The 25,390-nt window shown below is 39.6% G+C and overlaps 1 protein-coding gene across 2 annotated transcripts in view; it reads left to right on the top strand.

Moving 5' to 3' along the window:
- LOC104607951 (sulfatase and phosphatidylinositolglycan class N domain-containing protein) overlaps positions 1-25,390 on the top strand; it is a 54,220-nt gene that overhangs the window by 25,053 nt on the left and 3,777 nt on the right. For both annotated transcript variants that reach the window (XM_010273746.3, XM_010273747.3), the window contains exons 8-14: positions 339-667; positions 12,230-12,463; positions 12,547-12,734; positions 13,878-14,019; positions 14,169-14,277; positions 24,537-24,639; positions 24,765-24,954. In XM_010273746.3, the coding sequence (XP_010272048.1) occupies positions 339-667; positions 12,230-12,463; positions 12,547-12,734; positions 13,878-14,019; positions 14,169-14,277; positions 24,537-24,639; positions 24,765-24,954 (1,295 nt within the window). The remainder of the gene's footprint in view (positions 1-338; positions 668-12,229; positions 12,464-12,546; positions 12,735-13,877; positions 14,020-14,168; positions 14,278-24,536; positions 24,640-24,764; positions 24,955-25,390) is intronic.

The raw sequence follows: 25,390 nt of genomic DNA on the forward strand, positions 1-25,390 counted from the left end.
CATTAGAGGTAGAAGCCTAATTCATCAACCTCACTACGGGCAAGCAGAACACTGTAGTACATCTCATACAACAGGAAACTGGAAAACAAATAGGTAGCATCCTCCCTATCCCAAACCCCAACCCTAATCACCGACCATTATCTTTCTCTGCCTTAGATACTTCTTGACCAGAAGAAACTTGGCCATTGTGCTTGATGCAAATACATGGAGGATGGTGGGAGGGATTCCTCTTTGTTTTTCTTTGTTATATACTTTATATTCACAAATCTTGGAAATAAAGCAGAGGGAGTGAGGGAGGGACTTGTTTTGTTTTCTTCTTGTTGTCTTGACAATAGCAGAAATGAAACAATCAAACTCACTACATTTCAAGCCCTTCAAACCATTGGAAAATTATTCCTCTGTTTTAGATCAAATTGAAGATCTGATATCAATTAAGAACTATGATTCTGCAATGGAGTTATCACTAAATCTCAGAAGCTTGTCACTCGAAGGACTTCATTATTTTCAAACCTATGATTGGTTGATGCTGATGACCACAGTTACTCTTGGATATATTGGTTGGATGATCTATGTAATTATCCATGTGCTGCAATCTTATACTTCTCTGCCAGAGAATCTTTATAGGAAGAAAAACCAAGCATTTCACTTGAAGAAAGATAATACAAAGGTAAGCGTTTTATCAGAAAAACATGACACCTCTATGTATAACAAAAAGCTCTTTTTTGTTGCAGTTATCTATTTGTCAGAATGAACAAGCTTATTTGAATTTCTAAATGATTCACCTTATAATTTGTCTCTGAAAATGGTACATTATTATATTTACAGATGGTGACCTCATACTTTGGATATTCTTTCAGCAACACCTTTGTTTAGTTGGTTTTGGGTCTGGTATGTGTCTATGCCAGATCCATCCAGTTTCAAATTGCTGGGACGAGTACTCAGCTAAGATATACCACCAAACAGTGACATTGAGATATAACACATTGAACAATAAATATCTTACTTGCAGGCTTGCAGCCAGGACATGGGTTTAAATCAATGTTGTCAGATACAGACCAGACAAAAACTATAAAGCTCGATTGGTCATGGTTTTACAAGTTTTAACTGCTGGTTAGATCATTCAGCTCATAAGAACAATTAAAAAAACAGGTTATGTATTTATACAGTCCACCCTCCCAACTCCCAAGATGTCTAGGATCAACATTGGGTAATGGCCTTATTTGATAGAGGTTGATCTCTAGGTCCTCATACCTAGGCAGAAAAATCTTCAAACCGCCTGAAAAAAAATCAGGCAATACTGATTAATATAAATCGATTTGTTAGATTTTTCAATCCACCATATAACTCCTGATCTAATTCATATGGTTTCTAGAAATTGTGCTTGTGAAAGAAGACCAAAATGGCAACTGTATGATGGGATGTGTACTTGATACCAACTTGAAATGATTTAAGCTTCAAACAAATAAAAGGAAAAAGAAATAGATGAAGATGAAATATAAGAGGAGAAGAGAAGAAGAAACCATGCAACCATCAGGTAAGGGTACAACTTGGGTGGGCTTCGGTTGAGAGTTTGTTAAAATTTGAATGGGCCCATCCTAGAAGCCTGAGCCTGAAATTGTGTAAAGTTTTCAAATCAGGTGCCTGACTTGCACTGCTACCATCGGCTGCCCTCTTTATATTTAAATTTTGGGTTACATAACACAATAAAAAGATAGTTCTACCCCCTCATAAGAAACGAAAAGACATAACCCAAGGTAAAAATGGAACCTGGTGATACTCGAACATAAACTGATTTATTCTCAACAAGCCCCCATTCAATATAAGCTCTACATGGTTAAAGAGAGCAAACCGTGTATATCCATGTACATGTTTATCTTATATTCTCTATACATCAAAATTAGAATTAATAATAATGTCAGCCCAGTGTCTAAAAATGGTCATGTGCGAAGGGCTCAAACTTCATAAGAACCAAAATCCATCTAACCAGAACTCTCTTCATCTTGATATGATGTCTGGGGAATTAGACTTTTTTCCATTGAATATGTGGAAATTCCTCTTCTTCCAAAGACCCCTGCAAACTGCAAAAGCAAGGAGATTCCACAAAATAGATCCTCTTGCTATAATCAAGATGGAAAGGTCTTTAGGTAGTGCCCAACTTCTCATGGAAAGTTGCAGAAAATAAACCAGATCAGAAAACAGTTGCTGCAATAAGTGAGCTACTGGCTCCTTCACATCACTTAAGCAGCATCTGTTTTCAAGTGATCAAAGAGAGGATCTTATTGAGGGTTTGCTGATAAAAAAATATCTTATTGAGGATTGATATGGTGGAGTCATAAAACATGATACATGTAGCCAACTCCAAATAGGTAGGATAAGATTTTATTTAGTTCCACCAAGGTAATGACCTGTATTTAGTAACTTAGATGAATACCGTTATGTTACCCAGACATCACTTGTGGAATTCAACTTAACAAAACAGATGCAACTAAGCCATTTTTTTCCTTTTGATTGGTAAGCCATGCCTTTTGTTTTAGTCCCTTTATTTAAGGGCAATCATGTTATTCTGTTTCATTTTTTCTTTTCTGCTCAATGTCCATGACATTTTGTTGTAGTCTTGCAAAAGTCTTCTCCCTTTCGGTTAAAAAAGGCCCTCCCATCAATCATATCTCAAATCCAAGGGGCCTTCATCCAAGATAGACAAATATCACATCAAATACTCATTACCAATGAGTTTGTGGAGGATTTCAAGATAGTAGGAAGGAAGGGCATTGTGTGTAAGAGAGCCTATGACTTGGTGGACTGGGAGTTCTTAATTGAAGCATTAAGGAAGTGTGGTTTTGGAGCAAGATGGTGTAAATGGATTAAAGGATGCCTACAATCTTCTGACTTCTCAGTGTTGGTAAATGATGCAGTCAAAGATTTCTTTGGTGCCCTAAGAGAACTGAGACAAGGGGACCTTTTATCCCCTTTCCTCTTCACCATTTTAGCTGAGGTATTTAGCAGATTGATCTCGAAGGCAGAGGAGATAAGTAGTCGTACAAGATTGCAACTAGTCTTAGGTTTTGAATAGAAACTAAAAGAAGAGAAGAAGAGAAGAGGAGAAGAGAGGAGAGAGAGAATTCTGAGAAAAGAGAGAGTGGTTGTGTTAGAAACAGCTGCCCCACTCTTAAATTTATATACATAGTATCATAATTGTAAAAGGACTGACTTGCTTACATGGCAAGATAACTTATTGCTTACATGGCAAGATAATAAGATAAGATAAGATAAGATAAAACTGAAATAGACTAATCCTAATCATAACTAATTACTGACATACGAACACAGTGGGGACCACACTAGTGGGTCCACATTAGTGTTCTCTACACTCCCCCTCAAGTTGGGAATAGATATTTGTCATTCCCAACTTGCATAGATCTGCCTCTAACTTTTTCCTTGAAACAGCCTTGGTGAGGTCTGCAAGCTGCATGTCGGAGGTGATGTACGGAAGACATACTTCTTGAGATGTAACCCTTTCTCTAATAAAATGTCGGTCCACTTCAATATGCTTAGTTGTGTCGTGTTGTACCTGATTATGGGCTATATTAATGGCAGCCTGATTATCACAGTACAACATTAAGGGCTTCTCATAAACAATATCCAACTCCTCAAATAATGATCTCAACCATAGAATCTCAGCCAGACCATTTGCCATGGACCTATATTCAGCTTTAGCACTGGAACGAGAAACAATATTTTGTTTCTTACTCCTCCAAGAGACAAGATTACCTCCTATAAAAGCACAATATCCAGAGGTAGATCTTCTATCATCAACACATCCAACCCAATTAACATCTGTGTAAACTTCTATTTTCATGTGATCATTATTCTTGAACAAAATGCCTCTGCCTGGGCACCTCTTCAACTCTACCAATATCCTTTCAACTGCAAGGAGGTGAGTAGTTCTAGGAGAATGCATATACTGACTAACAACACTGATTGCATAACTGGTGTCGGGTCGTGTGAGACAAAGATAAAGAAGTTTTCCAACTAACCGTTGGAACATAGCTTTATCTTCAAGAGGCTCTCCACCCTCAACACTGATCTTGTGGTTCTGTTCAATAGGTGTATTAGCAGGCTTAACACCTAACTTTCCAGTTTCTTCCAACAAGTCAAGAACATACTTTCTTTGAGAAACAAAAATCCCATGCTTGGACCTAGCTACCTCAATACCCAAGAAGTATCGTAGCTCTCCCAGATCTTTCACCTTAAGGGACTAAATCTCACTATTATCACTCCCTGTTACTACAATATCATCCACATATACAGTAAGCAAGGTTAAGGAAGAATCCACTCTCTTAATAAACAAGGTGTGGTTTGACTGGGCCTGCACATATTCGAACCTTTCAAGGGCTTGTCTGAATCTATCAAACCAAGCTCTGAGGGACTGTTTTAGTCCATACAAGGCTTTGTTCAACCGACAAACCTTCTTTCCTGTCTTTGTACCGTAAAATCCAGGAGGCAACTGCATATAAACTTCTTCTTGCAAGTCTCCGTTGAGGAAGGCATTTTTAACATTCATCTGATACAACGACCAAGGGTAACTGGCTGCAAGAGATAATAGGATTCTAATAGTGTTCATCTTTGCTACTGGTGCAAAAGTTTCCAAGTAGTCAGTACCATATGTTTGAGTAAATCCTTTTGCAACTAATCGGGCCTTATACCTTTCAATGGAACCATCATCATTATGTTTCACAGTGAACACCCATCTACATCCAACCGGTTTCTTCCCTTTAGGCTGATCAACTATCTCCCAGGTATTGTTTTTGATGAGGGCATCCATTTATACTTTTATTGCATCTTTCCACTCAGGAACTGACAAGGCTTCTTGTACTGTTCTGGGAATGGGAATATCAACAATGGATGCAAGAAAAGACTTGTAAGAGGGAGACAAATGAGCATAGGACAAGAACTGGGAAATGTAGTGAGTTGTGGATGTGGTGCAACAACATTTGCCTTTACAGACTACAATGGGAAGGTCAAGGTCATCCAATGAGGGTGAAGGCTCAATGGTGGAAGGTATCTCATCTGTAATATCTGGTAAAGGGACTGTGGTACCTGGATCTGGATCTGCAGAAGGAATTGGGGCTGGCCTAGACTGCTGATGACCAAAATCAACCTGCCTCCACCGTCTGTGATAAACTCTCACATCCTTGCACCTCTGACAACCCTCCCCATTACATCCCTCTTCACTTAATGGAATAGGTAAATGAACTTCTAATGAGTTAATCCCAACCTCACTACGCTCCCCCTGAGGAGAAACCCTTGGATAATAGGGTACATACTCAAAAGAAGGTGACATCCATAGAGACAAGTTTCCTTCTAAAAGTTGGTTCATAGCAGCAATATCCCTTTTGAGTTTGTGCATAACCAAGCAAGATACATTTTGAGGCCTTAGAATCAAATTTGGAACAATGAGGTCCAAGAATCTGAACAAAGCAAGTACATCCAAAGGTTTTGAGGGGGACGGTAAATAACTCTTTATCAGGATATAAAAGGGTAATAGGAGGTTTCATGTCAAGAACCTATGAAGGAATTCGATTGATGAGATATACCGCTGTAAGAATAGCATCACCCCAGAAACGTATAGGCACATTGGATGTAAACATAATGCTTCTGGCCACCTCCAATATGTGTCTATTCTTTCTCTCCGCAACCCCATTCTGTTGTGGTGTATGAGGACAGGTACTCTGATGGATAATCCCATGGTCAAGCAAATAAGAGGCTAATGGGTTTGCAAAATATTCTTTCGCATTGTCGGATCTAAAAATTTTGATTTTGACCCCAAATTGGGTTAAAATCATCTGATGAAAGATCCGGGTATATGCTAGAACCTCATCTCGAGAACGCATAAGATAGACCTAAGAAAATCGAGTATAATCATCAACAAATAGCAGGAAATATCTATACCCTCCCATGGCAACTTACTCAACTAATCAATAGACTGAGAAACAAAAGACCTCTTAGTTTCACTATCTTCCCAATGAGAACTCCCTCCAAGCAGATAGATTCCATTCGTCTCACGGCTAGTCCCAATCACCTTCTTTGTCTCCAGGTCCTGAAAAACACATCAATCAGGAAAAAAATTTACTGAACAATTTGGTTTTTTGTGATGCTACTAACTGAAAACAAGTTAGTACTAAGCTTAGGAACATGCAAAACTGAATATAAGGAAATGACATTAGACAACTTGATGTCTCCCTTGCTAGAAATAGGAACAAGGGAATCAACAATGGACACTTTCTCTGTTGGAAGATAAATGATAGGTAGTAAATAGTGATGGCAAGCCAGTCATATGGTCAGATGCTCCTAAATCTATTATCCAAGAATGTTCTGTATTACCTGTAGATGAGGCATGGTGAGTTGAGGCCTGATTACTTGAATGAGCAAAAGATGAGGTAGGAGGAGCTGATGGTGTCTGAGGAGGTGGAGCTGAATTACCAACTTCATTTTCCAGCTGAGTTAGAGCAGCTCAGATAGCAACTAGGGTGTCTAGAGGAGTGCCTCTTGTGCCAGATGAGGTTGTACTATCAGTGTAACAACCATATTTGCATTCCCCTTTTTGTTTCTGAGTTTTGCTGAAACTACATGTGATGCAACTTCCAACAAGTGTCTTTAGTATGTTTAGGTTTATTGCAATGCTCACATACTAGGTCCTTCTTAGATTCCTTCTTCATATCCCTCTCCTTATCACCCCCAAATTTGGGCCTAACTGCTGCCAGGGCTGATTCGAAAGGCTGTTGCTGTAGCATAACTTTTCTCCTAGTCTCTTCACTGTGCACTAGGGAATAGACTTGGGATAGAGTTACACTGTCTCTTGTCAACAACTGCTCTCTCACAATATCATATTCAGAATTCAGACCAGCCAAGAACTCAAACACTCTATTAGTTTCAACCTGCTTTCTGTAAGTCTGTGCGTCCTTCTGACTCTCCCATTCAATTGTTTCAAGGTGGTCAATTTCATGCCACAGGGATTTCAAGGTTGAAAAATAAACAAAGACTTGTTTCTCTCCTTGCTTGAGATTTTTAATCTCACATTTCAGCTCATAATCCCTAGCAACATTAAGGGGCTGAGAGTAGGTTTCTTTCACAACATCCCATATTTCCTTGGCTGTTTTTGCCCACAAGTAGTTTCGGCTGATGTGTGGCTGTAGAGAGTTGCACAGCCATGTCATCACCAAATAATTCTCCTGAATCCACTTAGCATAAGTGGGATCCTCCTTAGTTGGTTCCTTCATATCCCCCAACAAATAGTTCAGTTTTCCTCTACCCCCAATGGCCAACATGGCTGATTGGACCCATTCTAAGTAGTTTGATCCATCAAACTTAACAGTTGTAATCTGGAAAGTGTTCTCAGTCATGTTACCTGAACTAGTTCCAAAACACCCTTCCCTTGGCTCTTAAACTCCATTCTTGGTTAGGGGTTAATCAAAAACACCTTCTAATCATTGTAATAGTCGGCCTACTGGGTCTGAAATTAATAACAGTAGGTCTAGAAGCAGAATTCAGATTCAGTAATTAAAAGAACCTTCCAATTCAATGTATCACTGTATCAGTCAGCCTACTGGTTCTGGAAACTAATAACAGTTGGCCTAGAAACAGAAATCAGATTCAGCAGTACTGGGTCTTTGAAATAGAGAACAGAAACAAACTTAAATCACTGTATCAGTCAGCTTGCTGGTTCTAATAACTGTCGGCCTAGAAACAGAAATCAGATTCAGCAGTACTAGGTCTTTGAATACAGAGAACAGAACTCCTAAACAGAGAACAGAGAACAGAAATCTGATACCAACCAAACTTAAATCAAGAGAGGCAAGTCTAATCACTTATCCGGACACAGTAACAGTCCTGGATTTTAGGGTTTTCTCTTAAAACCCTAAATCAGAAAAAAAGGTAATTCTTTTATAGCCGTACCTTTCAGGTTAAGCTATCCTTGCTGCCGACCTCAAGAAGGAATGAAATCTTACCCAGAAATTTCTGAAAAAACTGATCTTGATTCAAAAGTCCTCTGGAAATTCTGATCACCACCTTCAGTCTTGCTCCAAAACTGATCTTGATTCTGATCAACCCCAGAAAATTCTGAAAACAAACTGATCTTGAGAAAATCCTCTTAGAAAACTTCAATCTTGATCAAAGAACTAATCTTGATCACTCAATTCTTCTCTGATTCTTCCTGATTACAAGGAGCACTCTCCAATCCTTGGACAGTTGCTGAAGACTTCTTGTAACCTCCAAGAATTAGCCGAATGAAGGATCTTTCTAAACTTTCAGCCCTAAATAATTCTCATGTGGTCGGCTGAATTAATTCCACATGAGAAACCCTAGATTGAGTACTCTGATACCAAGTAGTTGTACAAGATTGCAACTAGTCTTAGGTTTTGAATAGAAACTAAAAGAAGAGGAGAAGAGAAGAGGAGAAGAGAAGAGGAGAAGAGAGAAGGAGAGAGAGATTTCTGAGAAAAGAGAGAGTGGTTGTGTTAGAAACAGCCGCCCCACTCTTAAATTTATATACATAGTATCATAATTGTAAAAGGACTGACTTGCTACATGGCAAGATAACTTATTGCTTAAATAGAAAGATAATAAGATAAGATAAGATAAAGCTGAAATACATTTATCAAAAAAAAAAAGATAAAGCTGAAATACATTTATCAAAACAAAAAAAAGATAAAGCTGAAATACATTTATCAAAAAAAAAAAAGAAAAAGCTGAAGTGGACTAATCCTAATCATAACTAATTGCTGACATACGAACAGTGGGGACTACACTAGTGGGGTCCACATTAGTGTTCTCTATAGGTTTGTTAAAGGGTTGGAAAGTAGGAAGGGAGAGGGTGGTGTTAACTCATCTACAATTCGCGGATGACATCATTATTTTTTGTGAGGCTGGAGATGAGTTAGGAGCAAGAAACCTAAGAATGTTGGTAAAACTCTTTGGAAAAGTGACAAATCTAAGAGTGAACCTTAATAAGAGTCAGGTGGCAGAGATCAATTTAGCACAAGAAGGTGTTAATGTGGGGGCTGAGGAGCTAGGATGTTTAAGAAGTGACCGGCCACTCAAGTATTTAGGTTTCCCCCTTGGTGCAAATCCTAGAAGCATAGGTTTTGGGAATCCAATTGTGGAAAGGTTTGAAAAGAAACTCACTACGTGGAAGAGGAATTACATTTCTCTGGGGGGAAGGATTACTCTTTTTAAGTCTACCCTAGCAAGCCTTCCAGTTTACTACCTCTCGGTGTTCAGCATGCCTCAAGCTGTGGGAAAGAAACTAGAGAGAATAATGAGGGACTTTTTGTGGGAACTGGGCGAGAAGAAGAAAGATAATTTAGTAAGATGGGATCTAATATCTAGGAGGAAAGAGTTTGGAGGATTGGGGTTAGGAAGTTTGAAGGAAAAGAATGAGGCTCTACTAGGGAAGTGGTTATGGAGGTACCCACAAGAAATAGATAGGTTGTGGCACAAGATTGTGACTAGTATTCATGGTCCCTTTGAAAATGGTTGGGATGCTGGAGTGTCTTACAGGGTTCTAGTGCTTCACCGTGGAAAGCGATTCACAAACTCCTCCCATTGTTCCTCAATCATGTCAGGTTTGATCTCAACTCAGGTAACAAAGTTAAATTTTGGGAAGATGTATGGGTGGGTGACTCTTCTTTAAAGACTTTATTCCCATCAATTTATGCCCTGTCTTGCCTTAAGAGCAAACCGGTTGCTGATTTCCTGTCCCCTTCTCCTTCACAGTCTGGTTTTGCTTCGAATCTGGGTCTCCGCAGAAATGTGCAAGACTCGGAGTTGGATTTGGTGTCTTCTTTTATTCAGTTGCTTGATGGGGTCTTTATTGACCCTGCTAAGAAAGATACTAGAATCTGGATTCCTAACCCCCTTGGAGCTTTCAGTTGTGTGTCCTTTTTCAAAACCTTGACATCTTTTCAACCCGGGGTCCAATTTCCAGTCTGAGAAGTTTGGTGTTGCCCTATTCCCCCTAAAGTGGGTGCTTTTTGTTGGGAGGCTTACCATGGTGCAATTAACACCTGTGATCTGATGCAAAGGAAGAGGCCTGGTTGGTGCCTTTCACCTAATTGGTGCTGTTTGTGTGAATCTAATGGTGAAACTGCTCTTCATATTTTTGTTTCCTGTCTTGTAGCTAGCAGCATCTGGGATTGGTTCTTTTCTCTCTTTGGATGCAGGTGGGATACCCCAGTGAGCTTGGGAAGACTGTTTGAATCCTCCACTTTCAGGTGGCCAAAAAGAAGAGGAAAAACTCTGTGGAGATGCACACGGGCAGCAGTAACTGGAGGACTGTGGATGAAATCGATGGATTTATTCTCAGATTTTACTGTGGATGATATAATCAGGAACTGGAGGACTGTAGCATCCTCGTCATCTGCAAAAAAGAAGGCAGTAAGAAGTTGGGATCCTCCTGAATCTGGATTCCTCAAATTAAACCTTGATGGGAGCAGTTTTGGCAACCTGGGCATGGTTGGAATTGGTGGGGTCATAAGAGATGACATGGGGAGTGTAGTGGGGCTATTTTTCGGCCCTATTGGGTCTCCATTACAGCTGAACTAAAAGCAATGATCTTCGGAATACAAAAAGGCATGGAAATAGGTGTAAGAAAGTTGGTTGTAGAAGGCGACTCCAAAGTGATTATAAGCTGGCTAAAGCGGGATGGAAAGACTCCATGGGTATTCAGAAATGAGATCAAGAAAATTAATCACATTACAAAGGATATGCAGTTATTATTTCAGTGGATTCCAAGAGTAGCAAATGGGTTTGCGGACCAGCTAGCAAAGCAAGGGGCTAATAGGGAACATTGTTTTTGGGCTCTGTTGTAAGATTGTAAAGCAAATCTTAGGTGGAATGTTATTGGACATTGGGGTAGCCGAGGCTACCCAATTTCTGTACTAATTCTCGTATCATTTTATTAATAAAATCACTTTCATTGATCAAAGGAAAAAAAAAGATAGTTTGCAAGGTTTGTTTGTGATGTTGAAACAAATGGGTACTCATCTTAAATTATAGTTGCACCAATACTGATAAATAAAGTATAGTTACATCAATTCATTGAAAGGGTGTATAGATGTACATATGAAACTCATGTACAAGAAGTTGCTATATGGTAGGGCCTAGCAATGAGTGACCAATTAAAAAAAATCAAAGAATTATCTACACTTGATATACAAGAAATCATAAGAAAATAATATACAAAGGCTTGGACTTTCCTGAAATCCTTGTGAATGGCCAGGCATGAGGAAACTATGGCTACCAGCTTCCCTGGCACAACTTAAAATGGAGATACTTTGCTTGGGAAATTCTGGCATTTCATTCTCCCAAGATCACCCATATACCGATCAACGGGAATAAACTCTATATAGTTTTACCACTTTTGCTTACTCTTAAGATAACAACTCCTGAAAGTTTCCTTTGATGGATCTTGAAAAGCACTATCTCATATAGAAAATCTCCAGAAGATGGGCACAAAGATTGTTGCTGAAGTTGTATTGGAGCAAGCGATTTGCAGTTTCACATCCTTCTTGACATAGTATTCAATCCATATTTTGTAAAGACATACCTCAATCAACCAATTTGTCCTATATAAGTACCTGCCTAGCGTAGCTGTTGATGCTATAAACACCACCTTTGAAGTGGCCTGGGGGTCCCAAACCTTCACACCAGAGGGAAGTCCTCCCTCCCTAAGCACCAAGAAGACATGCAGCCTCTGAAGAACAAGCAAACCTTGAAGGTCTCAGAAGGGTCTCTTTATATTGCTTCTAACTTTGTTAAGAGATTAAGGACTTATCCAAATGTAGGTTTAACGAAGCTTTTTGACTTGATTATGAAATAAAGTTCATGATTCTACTTCAAGGTGGAGCTTTCCTTTATTAGGGAGGTTTTTCTGTTTTTCTGTTTTTCCCCATTATGTGTATGTGTATGTGGGGCATGTGGCCTGTGGAGAGGACCCAGAATACAAATAAGAGTTTGAAGAGTCCTACATGCCCTAAAGAACCTCAAGTTGACAAAGAACTTTAAGACCTTTGAAATGAACAGCATTAACCATATCTACTCTTTTTATTTGAGTGCACATTACAGTACAGTCAGGTCAGAAGATGAGGAGATGTAACATAAAATCATTTATGCAGCTCTATCATTATTATCTGACATTTGTTATTATGCTTTGCATCTCTCCTCCACGCAGGTATATCTCTTTGGATGTTTGTTGATGGTAATACTCTGTATCCTACTGTTGGTGGAGCATTCACCCCCTCTTTACCATGTGTATGTCACCATGACAGTGTTTCTATGGACACAAATATTCAGTGAATATCCATTTCTAAAAGTGCTGTGGGAACAACTATCTGGGAGAAAATTTAATTGTGCTGTTACACTCATAGCCTCTTGTGCCATGTCCATATTCATCCTTGAATTCCTGGTATGCATATCAAACATGCCTTTAATGTCCTTCCCTTGGTGGAACCTCTGTACATCCCATTGCTGATTTTTTTTTTTCTTCAGGTGAATAGCTTCACAGAGAGGAAGCTCTACACTTTATGCTTCCTTATTTTAGGAGTGGTTGCTGCATTTTATCTTTTCTACTTTGTTCCAGGGAAATCTGTGCTACCCTTCTTTATATGGATGTCTTGTTGGTTTCTGTCCATTTTCACTCTCATGCCTGCAGAAATTCCTGATAACACTAACTTAGTGTAAGTCATGTTGCCCAAGGTTTACACCTTCATTAATTTTGTTAGAAACTTATAATTGGATTGAAATCCTTGGTAGGGATGGAGTTTTAGAGTTCTTCAAGGATGATGACATGCTTAGAAATTCTTTTTCCCTTTTTTCCTTCATGGTAAATAAGCTGGGATTGAACTAGTGACCCACTGGTTGCTATTCACAGGCAAACCAGTTTTTTTTTTTGAAAATTGAATAGGATCAGATGGTTGAACTTGAAACTCAATGGTGCTTAAACATAATCCATTTGACATGTACATCATATTCTTAGTTACATGTAAAATGCAAGTCATGGGTACCATGTTTCTTCTGTTATATGTTAAACTATTTCCTGGTCTCAATTTCTGCTACTACTGTTTGCAATTTTTTTTTATCCAAACTCTAGGAATCCTAACATGTGGTGTAAGCACCCTCTTTTATTAGTAAATGAACCAATGTTCAAAACATTCCAAATAAAAGAGTTAAATGAGTCAAAATCTGAATTAAGGTGAGCTCTACTGAAATTGATGTTATCTCTTTCAACAGTCATGGCGGTATTAACACCACTATAACAATCATTATGACACACTCATAGTTATCTTCTGCAAATAGATGCACAGTATGTATCAGTAATCTTGGGTGGGCCTAAATCCTCAATCCAATCTTAACCATAGTGCAGTTCATGTTCTGAATTTCCAGCCCAGGCCCAACTATGTTTCTGAAAATGCTAGCTTGTATGTCCTTGAAAATTGTTGCTTTTGCCTTAGCCTTACCCGCATCCTACCATTATCATGACATATAGAATGTCCATCTTTTTTGTGTCTATGCAGTAAAAGGCTAGCTGCAATCCTAATTAATTAATTGATATTTTAATAATCTTGCTTCTTTCAACACTCATATATTTGTTAGGTCTAGTAAAATCCTAATTAATTAATTGATTAGATCAAATGTGTTAATCCTGATTGTTCTGTGAATTATATAACTATTTTACATGGTTATTGACTTCTCAGCAAGTAGAGTAATTTTTCTATTCTTTTTTTTTCCCTTAAACTATATTTGATTACTAAAAAATTAAGGTACCGCCAGTTTGAGATCAGCATTTTTTAACTCTTTGATCATGAATTGTTTGCCTATAGTGTTGCAAGTGGAGCCATGATAATCCTGATAGGAGTGGCAGGTAGGTGGTTTTATTTGAGTAACAAGAAGAGTAAATATTGGCTTGAGATCCTCAGCTACAACAAGCAAATTCCTAGATTACCAAACCTTTTTTACTTGCAGGTAAAAATAACTATGGTCCATCATGATACATTGTATTTTGTAACAACTTCATCTCTTTTACAAATATAATTCTCATCAGGATATGGAAACTCAACTATTTTTGTCTTGGGAGAGATCTGAACATAATATGTTATATTTTTCATGAACAGGCTATCCTGGTTGCGCTATCATCAATAATGGTGTCATTATCCACTTTTCACCGGACTCAGAAGCAAGAACTACTTGCACTACACCAGTTGATAAACTGGTCAGTAGCCGGTATGTTGTTGGCCTGTTCTTCCTGCTTTGCTGGCAATACTTTTGTGTAAAAAGAAATTCTGCTATATTGTAGTTTAGTTAATTACTTATTTTCACTAACAAAAGGGCATCTTGTATTACATTTTTCTTACCTCTCATAGATGGTGGCATTGTGATTGATGCTTGTTGGAATGTTTACTTTATTTATTATGTTTGTATTCTGCTGAGTTAGGGTCCGTTTGGACAAATTAAAGCAGTTTTTTCTTTTGTTTTTTATGCTGTAACTTAAGTAGGGGCATAAGGGTCCTTTCCCTTCTAATTATGGTCGCCCTATATATATTAACATAAACTGGCGCCGCCAGCACTGTAGCAGACTCCAAATCTCTCTCTTCTCTTCTCTCCTCTCTTCTCCTACCTCTCTTCTTCTCTGTTCGGCTGTTAATATGGTATCAGAGCGGTTCTGCTAGGCCTGTGAGCAGATCGAACAAGCTTCAACCTGCTGTCTTCTTCAACTGAGATAAAAAAAGTGCAAACCTACGACTGGTACAGATTTTTTTTAGTGTTTTTTTTCCTTTTCCTTGGTCGTGTACCAAGAAGAAATTATATGACTTTAGATTGCTGAATGTTTTCTGAGAAGCTGTGAGGTTCAAACCTCTTTTTTTTATGGATCGTGTGATCCCATGTTTGAGAATTCAGATCTGTAGGTCGTGGATGACCTGATCTTTTAACCCTTGTGGTGTAACCATACTGGTTTATGACCCCTCCTAGCAGTCAATGTGTTTGGGGTGTCTGGAAGTTGGTGGAGTGTGACTGCTAGGACAGATCAGCTCTGAGATCACCCTAAAATCTTGCCTTTTTTGGACAATCTAGGCTGGCTTGTGGTCAGATTGTGTCCAGATTGCAGTGTGTGCATGTGGGCTTCATCCTTGGTGTTTCTAGGACTGTTTGTTTGGTGATAGGAGGGATCATAAGGTGTGTGTAAGGTCTGAAAGGTGTTTGAATCATGTCCTCTGAGAATTCTGCAACTTCAGGAATTTCAGGAGGTCAAAATGGAATGAGTGGGGGGATGGATATGAGTTTCCCCATGGCTGTAATCCCCTTTGATGGACTGAACTATCTTGAATGGTCTAGGGGAATTAAACTTTATATTACTGCTAGAGGAAAAATTGGATATATTAATGGTAAAATCAAGGAACCAAAGATTGGTAGTGCTGAACATGACAGATGGGGCCAAGAAAATAGCACGGTGATGTCATGGCTCTTGGTTTCCATGCTGCCACAAGTAAGGAAGACCTTTATGTGGGCTGAAACAGCTTGTGAAATATGGGAACAAGCAAAATTTACTTATTCAGAACAAAGACACTATGCAAAGATATATCAATTACAAGCAGAATCCTCCACTTGCAAGCAAGGGGAGAGGAGTTTCTCGGTGTACTATTCAGACTTTACATCAATTTGGAAGGAACTGGATCATTATCAAAATGTGAATTGGAAGTGCGATGAGGATGCAAAGGCCTACAAATCACTTGTTTCTCAGCAACAGGTATTTGCCTTTTCTTTTGGGGCTGAATCCTACATATGAATCCATGAGAGTACAAATCTTAGGAAGTAAGAACCTACCTTCAGTCCAAGAAGTTTATGCCCTAGTTCAGTCTGAAGAGAGTAGAAGAAGTGTGATGAACTATACAGAAGGGGAACCGATTGCACTAGCTGTCTGAGAGGGTACAGGGTCAAATGTTGGAGGTTCTTTTAAAAAGGGAGATTCACAGAAGAGAGTGGATGACAAAGACAAACTTTGGTGCACTCACTATCAAAAGTCCAAGCACACTAGAGACACATGTTGGGATCTTCATGGCAAGTCGAAATGGGCTCAGGAATTGAGTAAGAAGCCAACCCAGCAGAGTTAGAAGAAATATAACTCAACAAATGTGGCATCCCAAGAGACTAGTCCCATGGTACCCCAAGAGCGACACTTTGGTTCTGACCCCAAGGAAGAGATCATCAACTCCTTTCGTGACCACTTGGAATTATATGGTAGGACACTTCGCCAGATGGATTCTGGCCCTACTCCTACCTCCTTTTCGTCTACACCAGGTAACACTACCACTGCCTTCCATGTTTTTTTTTGATGAATAATAGTAAGTTTATTGATTCAGAAGCAAATTAGAGTGAGTTCATACATCATCCCAGTGAGAGGCGCGAGCTGCAGCCCCTCCTTGAAACTTACCCCTTGCTTAGCTAACACATCTGACAAGGTATTTGCTAATCTCCCCACCCACTGTACAGTGACCAACATATTCCTTGTCAACCAACTAAATTTCTTCATTTCATTCTTGTATTGCCACATAGCCTCTTCAGAATTTTTCAACCAACACACCACCACTTTGGAATCCCCCTCGATTATTAGTTGTTGTACCCCCAGCTGGTTTGCAAATTGGACCCCTTGTACATCAGCTAAAAGTTTTGCTCTGATGGAATTCCCAATTCCCAAAGGACCTGAGTAGAGCAACAAAATCTCTCCCTTCTCATTTCTCAAAGCACCCCCCATTCCGGATAATCCTGGATTACCCATGCTGCTTCCATCAAAGTTCAACTTAATTGAGCCTTCGGGTGGAGGAGACCAGCTTGTAATTGATTTGGCCTTTAAAGATGAGCACCTTGCTACTACTAACCAATTTCTCCAAATGTCATTAAAGGAGAATTGACGAAAGATTTCCAAGGTCTTCAGCCAATGTATTGCCCTGTTTAACACACAGTCTTTCAAATCTTGGCTGTTCCTTTCCTTATCTTGAAAAATTCTGAGATTCCTTTCTTCCCAAAGAGTTCAAGTCAAGGCAGCACGAGCACATCTCCACATAATTCTCCCTATTTTTGTAGGCCAATAAAAGGTAGAATGGTTGAAGAGCATGTGAACTTCTGCTGGTAGACTCCAACTACCCCCAAACAATGAAAGTAGCCAAGCCCAAAGGTCTGCAGAAAAGGGACAAGATACTAATAGATGGTAACAATCCTCACCGTGAGCTCTACAGAGGATACACCAATTAGGAGAAATACAGAGAAAAGGTCTTCTCTTTTGTAGGTTGTCTAAAGTGTTTACTTTCCCATGGAAAACTTCCCAACAAAAAACCATAATTTTTGGGGGGACTGGCCTACACCAAATTTCTTTTGACGGAAAGGGTTGGTGAATAGAAAGTTGAGAGATGGACTTGAAAAAAGAAGCACAAGTGAAGGTTCCATTGGGTCTAGGAGTCCAAACCCTCTTATCTGGCTTGGAGGGATCCAAACAAACCTGATTACCAAGCAAAAAAGAAAGAGACTCAATTTCAGAATCCCTAAGTCCTCTACGAAAACCAAAATCCCAAGTAGGATCTAAGGGTGTTCCCAAGGGTGAGACAAATTTTGAGACCACCTCTTTTTTGTACAAAGAAATAGAAAAAAGCGAGGGGAACAAATCCTTTAACGGTGAGTCTCCTACCCAAATATCCTCCCAAAAAAGGATAGAGTTGCCAGAACAAACTTCATACCTGATAAAATTGAGGAATTGAGGAAGGGTGTTGTGAATAGCTTTCCAAGGTGCTGCTAGGTTAGCTTGCCTCGATACGCCAACATCCCATCCATTCTCTGACCTCCCATGAATGCTTCCCACCACCTCATGTCACAATCTCTCTCTTTCCAAAGGCCATCTCCACAACCATTTCCCTAACAGAGCTTGATTCTTTCTAATTACCCTCCCAATTCCCAAACCCCCCTCTTCTTTACTTCTGCACACAATTTCCCAATTAACCAAGTGATCCTTTTTCTCTTGTCCCGACTCCCATAAGAAGTCTCTCATCAACTTCTCCAGCTTCCTAGCTTCCCTAACCGGTATCCTAAAGACAGGCAAATAATAGGTAGGTAAGTTAGCCAAGGAATCTCTTATTAGGGTAATTCTTCCTCCTAAAGAAATATAGTTCCTCTTCCAAGAGACTAATCTCTTCTCAAATTTTTCTAATACTGGGGTCCAAAATCTACTCTCCCTAGGATTTGCCCCTAAAGGAAGCCCTAAATATGACATAGGCCAAGCAGAGGTGGAACACTCAAGACACTCCGCAATAGCCTCGACCTCCCCTACCTCCAAATTTATACCTGCTACGCAACTCTTTTCCAGATTTATTCTCAAATTAGAGACTTTCAAATCCTTTTATTAGCTCCTTTAGGTTTGCTACCTTTTCACTAAGACCTCCTTCAAAAAAAATCATTAGGTCATCTGCAAACTGAAGGTGGGTGACAGGGACTTGGTGTCTCCCTATTCTCCAATCCCTGATGGCATCTTCGTTGTTAGCCTTAGTAATGATCCTACTAATCACATCAGCTACTAAGGTAAAAAGGAATGGTGAAAGTGGATCCCCTTGCCTGACACCCCTGCAAGCTGGAAAAAAATCCCTCACTGTACCATTTACCAGAATAGAGTAGTGACAAGTACTGATACAATCAAAGATCCAACTACACCACTTGTCCCCAAAACCACCATTCCGCATAACCTCTAATAGAAACTCCTAGTCCACCAAATCATAGGCCTTTTCAAGATCCAATTTACAAATGAATCCTTTCCTACTAGACCTTTTCATTTCCTCCACACACTCATTCGCAATTAAGATCTGATCTGTTATTTGTCGCCCTTGAATGAAAGCCCCCTGAGTTTCACTAATGATGGTAGAGAGGACTGTTTTGATTCTCAATGAGAGCACTTTAGCCAGAATTTTATAGATGCTTGTCACCAGACTAATAGGCCTATAATCTTTTGGGTGGTTGGCATCATTCTTCTTAGGTATCAAGGCCAAAAAGGTGGCATTAATTCCAGGGCTTATAGTGTGATTGTCTGCAAATTCCTTAAAGACTTCAGCTAGATCCTCTTTCAACACCTCCCAACAGTCTTGATAAAAACCCATTGTAAAGCCATCTGGACCCGGAGCCTTGGATCTATCCATTAGAAAGACAGCTTTCTTAATCTCTTCTTCCTCGAAATCCCTTTCCAGCCACCTTGCCACTCCTTCATCAATCCTTGGCCAATCCACCCTTTCCATGATTGTTCTCTCACTCAAAGGCCTTCTATAAATCGATTTGAAGTGGTCCACAAATTTTCTGGCTATGTCATCCTGGTCGGTAATCACCTCCTCTCCTATCTCTAGCTTGGTCACAAAATTCTTTCTTCGTCTCCCATTGGCCAAATCATGGAAGAATCTAGTGTTCCCATCGCCTTCCTTAATCCACTTGTGTCTAGATTTTTGTCTCCAACTGATTTCTTCCCTCAATAACACTTCTTCCAACTCCTTTTTTAATTGTCTCCTTAACACTCTGTCCTCCTCGGTCAGCCCATTATGAGATTCCTTTACATCCAAATTCTCTATTCGAGAGATTAGGCCCAATTTTTGCTCCTCAATTCTACCAAACTGATCTCTATTCCACTCTTTTATTTTGGCTCTCAACCTTTTTAATTTCTTGTGGAACTTGATCCCCTTCCATCTTACCCCCCTCTCCTCCTCACCCCACCACTCCTTCACTTTTTTCACAAAATCTGGATGGGTAAGCCACATATTTTCGAATCTAAAAGGTTTGGGTCCTATAGGAAAAGACTCAGTTCCTATTTGGATAGGACAATGATCGGAGGTGACCCTGGGTAATGCCCTAGCAACCAAGTTTTCCAAACTATTCTCCCAGGCAAGGTTAAAAAGGAATCTATCCAACTTCGAGCACAAAGGGGTTTCCTGAAGGTTGGACCAAGTGTAACTGGCTTGCAGCAGAGGTATTTCCTTCAGTTCACAATCTTCAATAAAACCATTAAATTTCCTCATGCTTGTTGAGATTACCTGTTGGGGATTACTGGTTTCATCAGAGAATCTAATGACGTTAAAATCCCCGCCTAGGCACCAAGGACCATCCCATAGCCCCTTAATTGCATATAGTTCCTCCCACATTTCATTCCTCTCTCTATAGGAATTAGGGCCATAAACATTGGTTAAGACCCATACACACCCATTTTCTACATTCTTGCACTTAATGGAAATTGAGAATCTGCCTATCAATTCTTCCACTACTTCCACCACATCCTCCCTCCATAGTGTTACAATCACCCCCGAGGCTCCCCAAGAAGGAGACGAGCTCCAACCTAAACCTCTAGACCTCCAAAAACTCCTCACCCATCTCCCATCTAATTCCATCAGTTTAGATTCTTGTAACAGCACAATATCAGGTTTTTCCCTTCGGAATAGGTCTTTGATCGCCCTTCTCTTCCTTGCACTCCCTAACCCTCTTACATTCCAGCTAATAATTTTCATCGATACAAAATAGCAAAGGACCCAATAAGAAGCCATATTCTCCTCATTTTAGGCCCTTTCTCCTATCCCCTCTACCACTGAATTCTAAATCCCCCTCAATGTCTGAGATTAGCCTTACCACTTCATCTCATACATTTGATTCCCCTTGGATAATTGACTCTGGAGCATCAACCACATGACTGGTAAGTCAAATTTATTTCAGGCATATAACCTCCTCTCTGGGAGAGATAAGGTGAGATTGGCTGATGGATCTTATTCCACCATAGCCGGTCAAGGAACCATCTCCCTTCCTCTTGATCTTACCCTCTGTAATGTGTTGCATGTTCCTAAATTACCTATCAATTTACTTTCCATTAGCAGTATTACTCATTTCTTGAATTGTTCAGTGACCTTCTTTCCTTCTTCGTGTGTATTTTAGGATTTGACCTCGGGGAAGACGATTGGTAGAGGAAGTATGGTGGATGGCCTCTACGTGTTGGAGAATAAAGTTGGTCTTGTGGCTACAGAGTCCTTAAGTTCTTCTAGTGAGAGTCATGCCTACTTGTGGCATAATCGTCTTGGTCACCTTTCGTTTGAGTCTTTAAAACTTATGTTTCCTGAGTTGTTTAAGTCTTTGTTAATTTGTTAATTGCAGTGTCATACATGCCAATTGAGCAAACATTGTAGAAATTCCTTTCCTTTAAGAAATAAAAGATCTGAATATCCTTTTCATATTGTCTATTCTGATGTTTGGGGCCCTATTTCTCTACCTACTGAGACTGGATATAAATATTTCATTACTTCGATCGATGTCTACTCTAGATATTCTTGGGTATATCCTATGCGATCTAGAGATGAAGTGCCAAAGATTGTGAAAAACTTTCAACGAATGGTTTTCACTCAATTTCAAACTGAAATTCACATTTTCTAGTCGGACAATGCAAAAGAGTACTTCCATAGTGATCTCACGGAGTTCTTTGCTTCGTGTGGATCTCTTCATCGAAGCTCTTGTACCAAGACACCTCAACAAAATGGTGTTGCTGAAAGGAAAAATTATCATCTACTTGAGGTAGCTCGTGGTTTATTACTCCATATGAATGTTCCGAAATGTTTTTGGACGGATGCTGTTATGTGTGCTGCATATATCATCAACCGTATGCCATCTCGGTTACTAGAGTACAAGGCCCCACATCAACTCTTGTTTCCTACAGCTTCGTTGTCCCCCATTCCAATGCGTGTCTTTGGGTGTCGTTGCTTCGTTCATGACTTGTCTCCTACTCACGGTAAACTCGATCCCCGTGCCACTCCTTGTGTTTTTCTTGGTTATCCGTCATCTCAAAAGGGTTATCGCTGCTATGGTCTTGCTTCACGCAAGTACTATGTCTCCATGGATGTATCATTCTTTGAGAGTCAACCCTTCTTCTTGGTTTCTCCTCAGGGGGAGAGTAGGGTTGAGGAGAAACACACTCAGGTTCAACTACCTCCTCTTCCCGACCCTTCTCCATTTCGGGTCTTTCTTCGCCGCCATAAGAGCCAATAGAGTTCAAGAGCCATGGAACCTGAAACTATGCAACCAATATCATCGGACTCTCCAGAGGTAGATCCTCCTCATCAGCCAGGTACACTTGTTCCCATTGATATACTTGAATCTCTTAATATTGATCCTCCTGTTGTTAATGATATTGATGTTCCTATTGCTAAGAGAAAGGGTGTTAGGTCTTGTACTACTAATCATCCTATCTCTCACTTTGTGTCCTATGGTTATATTTCACCTTCGTACCGTGCATTCCTTTCCTCTATTGACAATGTCTCTGTTCCTAAGAATGTGGCAGAAGCTTTATCCAAACCTGAATGGACAGATGCAATGAAGGAAGAAATTAATACCTTACACAAAAATGGCACCTGGGAGTTAGTGGATTTTCCCGAAGGGAAGGAACCAGTGGATTGCAAGTGGGTATTCATAGTAAAGCATAGAGCTAATGGTTCAGTAGAAAGATATAAAGCTAGATTGGTGGCCAAAGGGTTTACACAAGTGTATGGAGTAGACTATGCAGAGTCCTTTGCTCTAGTAACCAAGATGAATTCAATCAAAATCCTCCTCTCACTGGCAGCTAACCTTGATTGGGAACTTCATCAGTTGGATATCAAGAATGCATTCTTGAATGGTGACCTAGAGGAAGAGGTTTACATGACTCAACCTCCAGGTTTCTGTGCCAAAGGTAGTGAGTAGAAGGTGTGCAAGTTAAAAAAATCTTTATATGGGTTGAAGCAATCACCTCGGGCTTGGTTTAGTAGGTTTCATTTAGCAGTGCAACAGATGGGATTCAAACAATGCCAGTCAGATCATACTTTATTTGTGAAAAAAGGTGAAGGGAAAATTGCAGCGTTAATTGTCTATGTTGATGACGTAGTAATCACAGGAGACTGGAAGACTAAAATACAGAAGCTGAAGAAATTCCTAGCCACTCAATTTGAGGTGAAAGATCTAGGCCCCTTACATTATTTTATTGGAACTGAAGTTGCCCGCTCAAAAAGGGGCATCTTTATTTCCCAAAGAAAATATGTACTAGATCTATTAGAGGATGCAGGCAAGTTGGGAGTGAAACCAATTGATTCACCCATTGAACCCAACCATCAGCTAGGAGATAGTCAGGGGGAGTGTTTGAAAGATGTAAAGAAGTTCCAGAGACTTGTATGGAGACTCTTATATTTGTCTATGACCAGACCCGATATTGCCTATGCAGTGGGTGTTCTTAGTCAGTTCATGCATAATCCCAAGACAACTCACTTCGAAGCTACAGAAAGAATCCTTAGATACCTCAAGAAGTTCCCAGGAGCTGGTTTGCTTTTCCAGAAACATGGGCATTTGAAAGTGGAGGTGTATACAGATGCTGATTGGGTAGGGGTAATCGATGACAAAAAATCTACCAGTGGGTATTGTACCTTTGTGGGAGGAAACCTAGTCACCTGAAGAATTTAGAAGCAAAGTGTGGTGGCTAGATCCAGTGCTAAGGCAGAATACATAGCCATGTCTCATGGAGTTGCTGAAATGATGTGGATAAAAAATTTGTTAGGAGAGTTGGGTTTTGCAGTTAACAAACCTATGTCACTCTACTGTGACAACAAGGCTGCTAACCCAGTCCTCCATGATAGAACAAAACATATTGAAGTGGACAAGCATTTTATTAGAGAAAAACTTGTGAGCGGAGAAGTGTGCACTCCTTATGTTAGTTCGGAGGAACAACTTGCAGACATCTTCACCAAGGGCCTTGAACACGTGCGGCATAATAATTTGTGTGACAAGTTGGGCATGACTGACATCCATGTCCCAACTTGAGGGGGAGTGTTGGAATGCTAACTTTATTTATTATGTTTGTATTCTGCTGAGTTAGGGTCCGTTTGGACAAATTAAAGCAGTTTTTTCTTTTGTTTTTTATGCTGTAACTTAAGTAGGGGCATAAGGGTCCTTTCCCTTCTAATTATGGTTGCCCAATATATATTAATATTAGCTGGCGCCGCCAACACTGTAGCGGCACTGTAGCAGACTCCAAATCTCTCTCTTCTCTTCTCTCCTCCCTTCCTCTTCTCTTCTCCTATCTCTCTTCTCCTCTGTTCGGCTGTTAATAATGCTTAAAGATTTGGAGACTTCAATCTTCATGTTTGTTAACCAAAAATAAAACAAATGTATTGTAAAATGGATGAAAACTCTTTATGAAATTGCTGCAAATATTACTGATGTAATTTATTCAACTTTGATTGAATTATCTAATTTTTATGTGCCAATTCTTTTGTTCTTTAGAAATGTTGTTGACTTCTGTTGCCAATTTAAGTTATTGCTTTGTAAAGGTTAAACTTGTATATTCAATATCCCCCTCACTCATTTATATTTCAGTGACTTGAGGAAGCATTCATGACTGTGAAGCTTATAGCTGTGAATTTGAAAAAAAAAGTATGTATATTTACTACATCGAATTTTCTTCCTTGCAGGTTTCTCTATGGTTCTCCCATTGTTTTCACCAACTGATCTCTTGGCCCGCCTGACCTCTATTTGTCTTGGTTTTGCACCTGCCTTTTTACTACTATCAATTGGGTATTCTTTCTTAGATTGTTGTCATGGTTATATTTTTCCAATATCATGCAATTATGCAATCAATATGCAAATTTATGGTGCTTTATTTTCCCTACTCCTTGAACATTGTCAAATTTGTTTTACAGATATGAAGCTGTTTTCTACAGTGCACTGTCTCTTGTACTTGTGGCATGGATATTGTTTGAATTCTCAGTCTTCTGTTTGGGTAAAGTGAACATATCTTCTAATTCCGTAAGAAGTGCAGAAGATAGAGTCATTTTCGAGTATGATGAGAGATGCTTGCAGTTGTCTGACTTGAGAGTCCCATTAACTTTTGTAAGCCATGTTCTCCCTTTTCTGTTTTTTTTTTTCTTTTTTTTTTCGATTGGTAACTGGATATGTTATTAACTAAATAAAATATAGTTCACAAGAAGATGTTCCATAGAACCCCAAAAGACCTTATTACGTTTACATCATCTCTCTATGCCATAACCATTAAATCGTCCCCACCTCAGATTCCCCAATACAAATTTTCTCTATTAACCCCTTGTTTGGATAGAGCATCAGCCAAGCAGTTCGCCTCCCTCATTGTCCATAGAAATTGGGTTCTTAGTCTTAGGTCTTGTGCGAACTTCCTTATCTCAATGCATGTTGATGTTGCCAAGGTCATGGGTTATTACAGGCATCTTATAACAACTTGTCAATCACCTTCCACAATGAGATTACTAATTTTTATGTCTTTGCGAGCTTCAAACCCTGGAGTACACCTAAA

This window comes from Nelumbo nucifera, chromosome 4, assembly GCF_055504915.1.
Source record: "Nelumbo nucifera cultivar China Antique chromosome 4, China Antique-T2T, whole genome shotgun sequence".
NCBI classification, from domain to species: domain Eukaryota; kingdom Viridiplantae; phylum Streptophyta; class Magnoliopsida; order Proteales; family Nelumbonaceae; genus Nelumbo; species Nelumbo nucifera.